At 36.7% G+C, this 11,575-nt stretch overlaps 1 protein-coding gene across 4 annotated transcripts; it reads left to right on the top strand.

Annotated features, from left to right (window-relative positions):
* Positions 1 to 866: 866 nt before the first annotated feature.
* LOC103981024 (uncharacterized) lies at positions 867 to 10,805 on the top strand. Of its 4 annotated transcripts, XM_009397595.3 has the most exons (9): positions 873 to 1,097; positions 3,946 to 4,054; positions 4,170 to 4,383; positions 4,582 to 4,667; positions 4,868 to 5,014; positions 7,352 to 7,454; positions 9,129 to 9,241; positions 9,862 to 9,987; positions 10,406 to 10,805. In XM_009397595.3, exons 2-8 carry the CDS (start codon positions 3,986 to 3,988, stop codon positions 9,952 to 9,954), a joined length of 825 nt encoding a protein of 274 aa, XP_009395870.1. In that variant the 5' UTR covers positions 873 to 1,097; positions 3,946 to 3,985; the 3' UTR covers positions 9,955 to 9,987; positions 10,406 to 10,805. The 4 variants fall into 4 exon arrangements, with proteins under 4 accessions (XP_065018959.1, XP_009395870.1, XP_009395872.1 ...); XM_009397597.3 differs by lacking the exon at positions 3,946 to 4,054 and having other exon boundaries at positions 874 to 1,097; positions 4,090 to 4,383; XM_018825239.2 differs by lacking the exons at positions 873 to 1,097; positions 3,946 to 4,054 and adding an exon at positions 1,114 to 3,271 and having other exon boundaries at positions 4,090 to 4,383.
* The last annotated feature ends 770 nt before the right edge of the window (positions 10,806 to 11,575 follow it).

Below are 11,575 nucleotides of genomic sequence, written 5' to 3'. Positions count from 1 at the left end.
ATGCAAGCGCTGGTTACCTCCCTTCGCCATCTACGAGATCGATCCTGTCAGTTTAAAACTCTTGTGAGAGGATTAGTTATATGGGATGAACATTATCGTTATAGGTGGGTTGAGTTAAGGCGAAATGAAGATATAGAATTGTTATTTAAAAAAATATTATTTTGAAAAATTTCAAAGTATGAATGTATTAGAAAATTTTAAAAATAATTTTTTTAATGAATTCACCCAAAATTAATTATGAAATTCTATTTATAATAAAATAACATCGAAGCCTTGAATTGACAAAAAAAAAAAGGGGTAATATTGGAGGAATTTTTAGGAAAATCACCTCAGTTAAATTGCAGTCTAATTTAAGCTTGACTTTTGCTGCCTCATTTACGACTTGTCTCTCTCATGTACCTAACGAGTTTTGAGTCATCAACAGGAGCAGGTCCCACGCTGGCCCCAGACTTTGCCACGATTCAAGATCTGGTACGTGAACGAGTGCTTGTGCCGAAGAAAAACAATACTTTTACGACTCTGTCGGTTACGCGCTCACTTTTCGTACCATCAGGGATGAGGAGCATTATGTGGGGCCTATCTGTGGACCCACTGCTCTATGCAGTTAAACAAAAGGTGAAAATAGAGTGCTACTTAGAAGTGTACCAAGTATTTTGCGTTTCGAAGCCTATATCGTCCCCAAGTTTCCTGCCCGGAAACCCTTGTTCTCTTTGAGACGACGCTCACGTGTGGGCTCCGCTTTGCGTGGGCGCCACGGTTGAGGTCCTGTGAGAGGGCAATGCACGAGGTAAAATTTCTCGGGATAGGACGTTGGGGCCGTATTTTTCCATCATATTTTGTTTGTGTATCCCCGTAACAACCGGTACACTGGTCTCCTCATTCCCCTACCCCTCTCTCTCTCTCTCTCTCTCTCTCTCTCTCTCTGCTTCCGTCTTTCTTCCTCCTCTTCGCGTCCTCTTCGCTTGCCCCGCGCCCTGGTTAAAGAAACCCTAAACCTAGAACCAATTGATCCATCCTGTGGTATTTTGCTTAATCTATCGGATCCCTTCCCTCTCGGAGCTGGATCCGATAACACCTCCCGATCGTTCCTCCGGGAGGTAACTCGCTGTACTTGTTGTTTTCCTGATCCTGGATGTGTGTTGTGGTACTGATTGGCGCTGAGGACTCGCCTCGTTCGATTTGCGTGTTATGGTGGTGGATTGGGTCGGATCTCCGAATGTTTAATCGTTGTGATTGCGTCTCTATTTCTTTCCGATGTGGAGGGTGATTGATTCAGTCTCGGACGAATTGATTTGTCTGTTTGTAGTTTCGTTTTCGTAATCCATCGCGTAGTTTGCCATCTGAGTCTTATTACGTTGGTATCGGTACATTTGAGTAAAGCTTGGGCTGTCTACATAGTTTGTTATCTGCATTCCCTGCTTACTTGTTTTGGCACTTGGACGCGTAGTTGGGATTCTTTTGTGGTGGCTGACCAATGGCCATGTCAGTATATAGGTGACCAGAAACCACTTTGGCAAAGAGAGTGTCTTCATGCTAGAATGTTTTGTTATTCTGATGGTTGCATCGTGCTCCTATGGATAGCAGAAAAATAACTTTAAACTCATACGGATTCTGAGCATTGTATGTTTCGGCAGATCAACCAGTAAAAACAGACACCATTTACCTAGCTTTAATTTATAACTGTGGAAGAATGTTTTTTTAATGCATTTGGATTGCTAAACATTGTGTCATTTAACGGGTCAAATTGTAAAAAAATGTAGACACTGCTTTACCTAGTTTTAATTTCCAACTGTCTCTTTTTTGCATGAGAGACTGCTTTGATGAGTTATATATACTGAGCACGAGCATTCGAGCAGATGATAAAAAATTGCATAGTTTAAGCTGATTTACTCCAAGAACGTTCAGAAGTAATTTTTTTAATTTCCACATTGATATTTGTATTTTAAGAGTTTAATATTATCATTTCTTGAATTTTGTTACTTTCTGAATTGATCTTTAGCGATCTGTCTGTCACATACCTCAGCAATTGAAACTAGAGATTTATATTCCGAGAAGATTCTTTTCTTTATTGATCTAGAAGTATAGTATTCATTTTAATGGGATTCCGGACCGAGAGAAGGTAAGCTTCTGAAAAAGTTTCCTGAATCCATATGGTGATCAAGCATATGATGGTGGCTTGTCGCCTTGATATTGGTCACAGTAAGAAGTTTGTGAGGGTAGACAAATCCTGTAGATTGTTACAGGGGGGAAAACAAGAGATTATCTTTTCTATAATCTATAGAGCCTCTCATTAATACAGTCTAGCTTATAAATTTGTCTTACGTATTTGTCTATCGTAAAATTTATTCTTAAGACTATCAATTGATCATTCTTATGTATTAATCCTTCATAAGATTTATTCTTAGACTATCAATTGATTACCATATGATGCTTCTTCTCACTGGATACAGCAATGACTTTAGTACTTAAACAGATGAATTCATAAAGGTTTTTGTTCATTCTACATTCTACATAGTGAACATGCAATGGTGATTTTGTGCTAGTCTATATCATGTAGAAAGAATAAAAAGTTTGGGTCATGCACTGTTCTGGTAAGTAAAGTAGTAAAAATCATTATAAAGTTCGATATTTTTAATCTGGGATATATTTTGATGTAATCAGACAGCTTATGCTCCTATGCTTATAGGATCCATCATGATTTCTTACAACTTGAAAATAAAAAAAAAATGGTATGCTGGTTATTCTTCTCTTTCAATTGTACAAAGTTTTTGTAAATTACAAATCCTGCGAGAACATCGCCAGTTCTAAGTTTCTTCCAGAAATTCGGGTGATAGATATGCAAGGTTTTGGGCACTATCCAGAATGCAAATTGGGTTGCTTCAATCTCTAGTCAGCAACTAATTGCACTTTGGGAAAGTACATGCTAGCTTCATTTCTGCATCTGCAGTTATTTTCACCCTCTTTTTTCCATGTTTTACACATTCATTCTCTGTTGATGGCATGTAATTAAAACCTAAAAATACATAGACCCTTTGTTCGGGTAAAACAAAATGCTAGGTTGTAAGACAAAAGACTTGTTGATATTCTTGTTATTGGAATCAGGGACCAGGCATAGCGTTGTTACAGGTAAAACATTTGGTATTGACAATAATGTGTAATTTATTTGATCTGCTGTTGAACTTGTTTTAAGGAAACATAAAATATTGATCTGCACATAACAGAAGCAGTTTCGATTGGATATGGTAGACCAGGCCAACAAAATGCTAATCAGGTTGTTCCTTGAAACAGAAAATCTTGAAGTCTGTATTTAGTTTCTTCATGACTCCATGTAAATTCTTGGATTTAATAGTCCTATGTACAAAATAACAATGTTTTGTTTCCTAAATTTTCTTCGTGTAAAAGGGTTTGTCAAAACAACTCACAAGTTTGCAATCTCTGATGGAATTATGTCTAAATTTTTTGTCATATCTAACAGACTAATAAAAGTTATACATACAATACGGTACCCCCTTATAGAAATTGTCATTATTACAGAAATAATTATCTTTGTTGAATTCTGTTCAGTATATCATGTAAAGATCATGAACTACCCTGGGAGACCTCATTAAAAAAGTTAAGTTCATACTGCAGTGCTGGTATTGATGATGATCAGAATGGACTTGAATATAACCTAATATGACTTCTACTGTGAAGATGAAATTCTATGATTGACCAATGCGTAAGAAATTTTCCATGTGCTGTAATATCTCTTCCTTTTTTTTCCCATCAAATTTGTTCTATGACCTCAGATTATGCTGTCAAACAAATTTGCCCCTTTGATATTATGCAGGCGTAATTGTTTTTATCATTTAAGACATTATATTGCACTAGGGTGCAGTTGTGATGTTCATTTTTGATGCATGTCATTGGAGGCTACTGTTCCTAGGGTTCCTTTACTTTTTACAGCTTGGACCTTTATCGACAATCATTGCTCTCTTGATATGACATGCTGGTCAGATGCTTGCCTGTGATGAAGTCTAGGCCTTTTACTGCATCAATATTTCTTCCTGATGAGGTATTTGAGTTACCTTTTTTCTTACTATTGTGCAGGTTTTTGCCATCTTCTGCAATGGTGCACCAAATTAACCTATTTGTTGATGTATGGTTATGATTGGATCTTCACAATGCAGTTGGTATCTAATGATTGTCAAGAAATATCAGATACTGAGCCCATTCTTCCAAAGCTGACTGCTGCAGGCAGTTCCCAGGAGTTGACATCTTCAAGTGAAATTAGACCTGTGCTCAGCGATTGTGATCAAAATGTTGATGATGATATTGACGATGAGCGTCGCAATCTGGTCAATCAAGATCCTCCACAATGCCGAATTTGCCTTGATATCGGAGGTCTCTACTAATCATAATCGGTACACTAAGATTCACAAGGAAGTTATATTGTCATGGAGCATGTAAATTTCACAGAATTACTGATACAAATCTAGGATATAGTAGCATCAATATAAAAATATGTTAAATTGACTGTGTTATGCTGCATAATAGTGTTAATTCATTTTTTTATTGACGATATCTTAGATTTTCCTACAGGTGACGACTTGATTGCACCTTGCTATTGCAGGGGTACACAGAAGTATGTGCATCGGTCCTGTCTTGATAACTGGAGATCAACTAAGGTACAACTATATAAGTTGATATCAAATTTTCACTTAAATTTTAGCCATATTCAGTTTACCAAATGATCAATTACTGTTGGGTAAATTATTTTTCTATGGGCAAAACTGTGCAATACTTTATTTTCAACTTGTTGGTTGTTTTCATATTCTTTCCTCTTTGACAAAGGCAAGTTTATCACCTATCTGCTTTCTTCTAACAGGAGGGCTTTGCGTTTGCACACTGTACAGAGTGCAGGGCAGTTTTCTTATTGCGAGCAAATGTGCCTCCGGATCGCTGGTGGCTAAGATTGAAGTTTCAGCTCCTTGTAGCTAGGGACCATGTCCTTATATTTGTTATTGTGCAATTGGTAAAATGTACATCTTTTTTTCTTTCAATAGATTTGCCCAACAAAATTGAATGTCTTTTAGAACTTACATATCTTTTACTGTCTTTAGTCTTGATTGATCTTACCATCTGCTAGAAAGTTGCATTTTGGATCTAGGAATGGCAAATGATTATACAATGTCTGCTTGCTGCTATATTTTTCTCTAAACATTGCTATCCAAAATTATTTAAATATGGATACGGTTATGTGGCTAGTTCCATTGAATTCTGATATCCAAATACTGGATATATCTTAAGTATTTAAATGTGTTATTTCATATTTGATTCTTTTTGATATATTGTATCCTCTTTTTTCCCTTTCCTTTTCACATTTGTTTTTTATTTTTTATTTTCCTCAGGAATGTAGTTTATTGTTTTCAGTAAGTGCTTTAATTGTTTGTTTGTCATATGTCCAATTTATGTAATTTGCATATATATCCACCTTAAATCTGATCTAAATTTATGTCAGTCATCAGGCATCTGATTATCATCTATTCTATTTCATATATGGTTACATATTTTAGTGCTCTTTCAATATCAATATCTGATCTTTCCACTGATTAAAAATATATATCGAGATGGTCTTTCCCAAGGTTTGCGATTTCGAATTGTACCGCCCATGAACCAATAGCGGGCAGTCCGCTCGATGTAGTGGCCTGGCTGTGGCGAGGTTGAGGGAGAAGCGTCGAAGAAGGAAGAAGAAGGAGAGGACGTTCGAAGAAGAGGGAGAATCGGGAGAACCTCGGCTTGAACTTGTTTCCACGCCCTTTCTCGATCCGGATCCGGCGCTGCCCTCCCTCGTCGATCCCGATTCAGGAGGTAACAACGAGGAGAGTCGTAAAGAGGAGGATCCGGAGGCGCGGGGATCAGCGGAGGTGGTGGCTAGAGCAACGGAAGAGGCGGTCTCCATCGCCTCGTCTATGACTTTGCGGCCTTCTTCTTCGTCGAAGGCCGGAGATGTCTACGGCCTTCGATGAAGAATGATATATATATATATATATATATATACACACACAAATATACATATACATATATATAGGCATATCGCTCGGTACATGTATCGTACCATACCGAGCAAAGCTCGATACATTGGTACAGTACAAAATTTCAAACCTTGGTCTTTCCAACATCTCTTCTGCATCTGATCCATTTTGGCCCTATTGATAGTTATCTAATTTAAACTTCTTGAATAGTTATCTATTTTACCATATCCATTTTAGCCGTACTGGAAATGTCAGCTGTCTTTCACCCCAGGTACTGGCAAGTGGCAACTATCACTGTTATTATCAGAAGCCTTCTTAATATATATGAATTAAAATGAAAAGTAGAACGTTTTAATCTGCATGAATAAGGCTAAATAACATTCGCAGCCCCTGCTCAATATATCAACAACTGTAAAGTTTTCATAAAAGAACACACATTGTTGGTTCTTAACCTTTAAGAAATATGAAGAATCATGAGTTTTCTTGTCCACAATCTTCGGGGACCAAGATGATGATCTTGATCTTTTAGTTCCTAAAGTAGAATTAAATTTGGTTGTAGAATTGACTTTTCAAGTAGTAGCTGAAATTTCTACTTAAAAGTCATGTGTGCCTCAGCCTTGAGCACATACTACTAGATCCACTTGAGTACTCTCAACATGATTATTCCATGTAAAACAATGCTTACAACTTCTAGTGCCATAGAAAGAAACAGGATTTGTTCTTTCTAACCAAGCAAAATACAGCATGTCCTTTCTGTATTTTGGTCATTTTGATCTTGTTTTGGTTCAACAGTGCAAATGCCACACGTGCTAGATGAATTTATTTAAGAACTACAAGAGTTGCAGTGTGATTTTTTAGTCTGTTGAAATAGAACTCTTATTTGTAGACTGTTGTAGCTTGTGGATAATGTCCATTCCTATTGCCTGCAGTCAGAAAATAAAGCTTTGCAAATGGTTTTTAGGTGATGCAGTTTTAGTAAGAATCAAATAGGGTCTAAATGGTCTTTAAGATATTTCAGATTGTTTGGTTAAAATATCTTCTGAGTTCAGATTCCAATATAAAGCTAGCTTTTTCTAGAAAGGTTACTCTTGGACTAGCACAAAAAACTAGTTAATTTATCATGATGCATCATAGTTTTCCCTTTGGGTATTATCTTTTTCCTGTGATCATCACTGAAATTGTTCATCACTACATGTTAACTTTGGAAGCTGAAGCATAACTATATAAATGGTGTGCCCTTTCCATACAAGTATAAATCATTTTCACACTCTTTAAGAAATTGCTGAAGTTTTATTGTGTTTTTGGTTTCATGAATTTTCTTGAAACGCATTTGACAGGTTGTGGCTTTCTTGGGTATGCTGGTCTACAGATTCTACGGTGAAGAACTGAGAGAAATGTTTGGTTATGAAGAACATCCTTATGGATTCTATACAATGGCCAGTAAGTTCCCTTTTGCCAACTCTGTTTAATTTCTTGGCTTCATGATAACTCTTGTACAGGCATTATGCAGATTTCAAGTTTAATGTCATGGAAGTCGTCATTGTGATAGTGGTGGACACAAAAACCTTGGCCCACTTGGATCTGTATCTATAGACAAGTTCTGATTTAGGCTCTTATGCTGTTAGTGGACGACAAGGTGTTTTCTGAATTAACTCATCTGGGTGTTGGCTATTGAGCTTTGATTGTAAGGAAGTTGCACGGATGATCTGATAAGAAATTGTTTTACCAGCTACTAGCTTAATGTTAATTCTCAAAGAGGTAGTACAGAATTATCATTGTCAAACCACTAGCTAGTAACGTTACAGTGGAATTATCAAACAAGCTTAGATTAGGAGTGAACGTCCACACCAACCTACGGGCTAGTAACTTTATAGTGGATCCTGCCAATATGGCACAAACATTTAAATTTTAAGCCATTGTTAACATTGTTAAACCACTCAAAGTTCATCAGTTATATATGCAAATGAATTTATTATTCTGTTATATCTTTATTCAAGATTGTTGGTATCATAATCTTACATGGTCATATCCTTAAGGACTTTTGTGGGGCCCACTAAATGCATAACAGACCTGTGGGAAATATGACGTTCTCAAATAATTGCAAGCCGTCATGCTTTTTATGATCCTGGTGCCTTTTCCTTCCATTGTGTTGGAGACTCGTTGCGATCTGTAATTGGTCCAGTAGCAACCCACTGATCACATTATCTAATCACTTCTCTTGAAACATGGTGCAACTTCCCCAACAACCATTATGGAGTGGGACTTCCCTAACATGGTCTTACCTGGTGATCAGTCAGTTGTTTTATAGCATGCAAAATCAAATGCACATGTCAATTCTTTCTTCCCTTGTATGGAGGCATAATGACCTTCCCACTTGATCTCTGGCATGCTCAACATAACTTTTCATGGAATACAGAATTCTCTAGATTCCAGTGAGTGGCAATTAGATACCCTGCTGCCACACTATTGTTTGTATGCTTGTTGATCTGACTCCCCTTTTCTGATTAAGAAACCATAATATGGAAATGTGTCAGCTCACATGGAAGAGCTTATAGAACTGCTTTAGCACCACTTTGCCATGACCCAAGGGACCTACTGGTGTGGTGCTAATATGCTTTAGATGAAACTACTTATAGCATATCACTCGAGAATTGAGATTATGTATACCAAATTTATTATTTTCCATATAATATGCCACCGTTATGATATGGGAGGTTGGCTTTGAAGCTAATGTCTATTGAGTTGTAGAGCATCTATGTTTCAGTCGTGTTTTAATCTGATGCAACCAGATTAATCCTCTAGATATGATAATATATAGAGAAAATTTCATTTTATTTAAATTAAGAACCAAAACATTCTCAACGGTTGATCAAGCATGCTTAGAGCTGGATAGGCTTGTTAAACACAGTCCAACGTTCAATCCATTAACATCTCCCTGGAAAAACATACTAATATTTTATTTTTGCATTTTCTTCTGGGTCATCTTTTATATCTGTATTTCAAGAAAACATTTCTGGAGGGTCTAATGCAGTCCCTAGTTTCTTTGCTTGATGTAGAGATTTGTGAACAACTTAGGTGCATTATGTTTTGCTGATGCATTGCTTCATGATTCAGTATTGGCTGTTATTCTGGTGGGCTTGCTATATGGTTTCTTCATTGCTATAATCTGTGGACAGAGAATTAATGAGCGGCATTATCATGTTCTTGCAAAGCAGGAGCTGACAAAGGTTAGTAATGATGTGTACTTCCTAGATTCCAGGTACCTATCTAGTTCCTTTTCTGTTTTATTTTAGATGTTTCCTGCAGCTGTGGAAGTGCTATAGATTCAGTTTAATACTCCCGTTCATATTTCTACTTCAAATGGATTATCCCAGACTTGTAGTCCTAGTTAAAATGATTTATTTCACCGTAGATTTCACTAAATATAATCCATTCATACTGAAACCACAAGCTGCAGCTTTAGGTGTGTTTTGTGATTTGAATTTTGTTTTCTTGTAGGGCTTGTTTATGCTTGAATCTATACTCTGTCCCTTGGGAACCAAAGTAGTGTTTTTATTGGGCCCATAAAGAGATGACAACTGTTGCACAAGGCTAAAGTATATTGGATTTGCAAAAATTAAATGTGTGATGGGAAGATATAAGTGTCCCATTCTCTGTGTTACCCCTTCATCTTTTATAAGAACCATTTCATTCATCTGCGCAAAGGCATGTTCAGAATTAAGCCTCCTTGCGAACTATCTGACCTAGGATTTTATTTTCTTTTAACTATTTAACTATTAATAGCTTTTGGTCTTTATTCTAGTTCACAAAGATTTAAATTGATACCATCTAACTAGTCTAATTGCAGGAGTACGTGGTTGAAAATCGAGATGAAAATAAAAACTTGCCAGAGCTTGATCCTAGTCATGTTACAGAGTTGAGAATGCTGGGTCTTTATTGAGCTGATGTAGATTTGCAATGATCTGGTTATCTGGTAAGAAGACATGAACTCGCAAAGCTATATTTTTGCTTCATCATATAGAGACTATTAATAAATTTTGTTTCCAGCATTTTCATGTCAATATGCTGTATTTCTCTAAGCATTTGGTATTAATTCTTTTAATTACCTTGTAGGCAAGGTCAGATACTAGCCCTTTCCCCATTTTGGTTTACTTTTTGTTCATGTGTATTAAATTTATTCCAAGAAACAACATTTGAATCAGTTATGTTTCTTGGGTCTTGGACATTAAAGCTGTATTTTGTTAATCATGATTTAGATTTTAAGCTGCTTCTTTCATTGTTACTGAGGTTCTTATATGATACTGCTATTATTAAAATTTTAGCTACATCATTGTCACTGAGGTTCTTATATGATACTGGTATTACTGAAATTTTAGCTACATCTATCCCAGGTTATGGAATGATGCTTCCTTGTTTAGTTGACCATGTGATACCAGAAGAAACAAGCATGGATTATACCTGAACTAGAGCTGGAGATTTTTGCTTCATTGTACCATCTTCAGTGGGCATCTGGAGTTCGCTTTACACCTCCCTGAAATTGAAGGCAAATTTAAGAATTCTTTTGCTTTATCTTCGTGCAAATGTTTAGAGATGTGTCGTATACTATTCTTTATGTACACTAGTTAAACTTCTGCACGCCACTGCTTGTTCCATCCATCATGTAACCCAGAACACTTCTATTCTATGATTTCTTCTATTTGGTTATGTACCTGAATATACCTTCAAGGGTACAATTGTAATCCCTGACATGGTCAATTTTACCGATGGAAGAATAGGCTTGTTCAACATAAATCGTTTTTTTGTCAGTGTTTATAGCCTATGCTATGATGCAACTAAACATGCAGAATTTGGTTTTGGTTGGGATTCTCTTCTGTCATATTACCTGATGTCATGTTGATGAGTCTTCTTAATGACCCGGTGGTTTGATGAAAATTGATGCCTATGTTTTAACTGTTCTTTCAGTTTAAATATAATAAACTAAATTTTGTTGACATTTAATGTGGCACTAGAACAAGTTTTAGTGCAGCCAGAAATGAAACAATGGTCTTTGTGATCTTCCTGACATTTAGTTTGTTGCTTGATGATTAGGATTTTTCAAAGAAACTTCATTCAGGAATTATGAAGATCATACGATTTGATAAGTGGTTGACATTTTGATAGAACTTCTAATATCTTTGGCATAAATCACCCTGCAGAAAAAAGCCAATTCAAGAAACAAAGAGTACATCCAGGATGAGTGCATGGTTATTGGCAGCCACTGGCTTCTCACCTTGCAATGCTGAAAGTGCATCATGAGTCCAGGTTAAAAGCTCATCAACTGAATCCTGGATTTCATACCTTGACTTGGTGTGCCTTGTCCCTTTGTTGGATGATTTAGGGATGTTATGGCCTCATGATATGGATGAACACACAACGGACAATCCTCCCCACCCACATGATGCCTAAGTGAGGGGAAGGGAGGAGATGAAGGGGGACCAATCATCATTACCTTTGTCCTCATCAAGGAGGAGGGGTTTAAACCTTCAGTTAGGAGAAAAGTAATCTCATTTCAGTCATCTACT

The sequence above is a fragment of the Musa acuminata genome, chromosome BXJ1-4 (assembly GCF_036884655.1).
Source record: "Musa acuminata AAA Group cultivar baxijiao chromosome BXJ1-4, Cavendish_Baxijiao_AAA, whole genome shotgun sequence".
Lineage (NCBI taxonomy): Eukaryota > Viridiplantae > Streptophyta > Magnoliopsida > Zingiberales > Musaceae > Musa > Musa acuminata.
The sequence above is the reverse complement of the archived record's forward strand: the minus strand, read 5'-3'. Positions and strand labels throughout refer to the sequence as shown.

Bases quoted from the DNA above. Each gene is read 5' to 3' on its own strand.
- LOC103981024 (XM_009397595.3), top strand. From the start codon at position 3,986: ATGCTGGTCAGATGCTTGCCTGTGATGAAGTCTAGGCCTTTTACTGCA. The intron at 4,055-4,169 runs GTATTTGAGTTA...TTCACAATGCAG, and splicing joins CAATATTTCTTCCTGATGAG to TTGGTATCTAATGATTGTCA. The intron at 9,242-9,861 runs GTTAGTAATGAT...GTCTAATTGCAG, and splicing joins CAAAGCAGGAGCTGACAAAG to GAGTACGTGGTTGAAAATCG.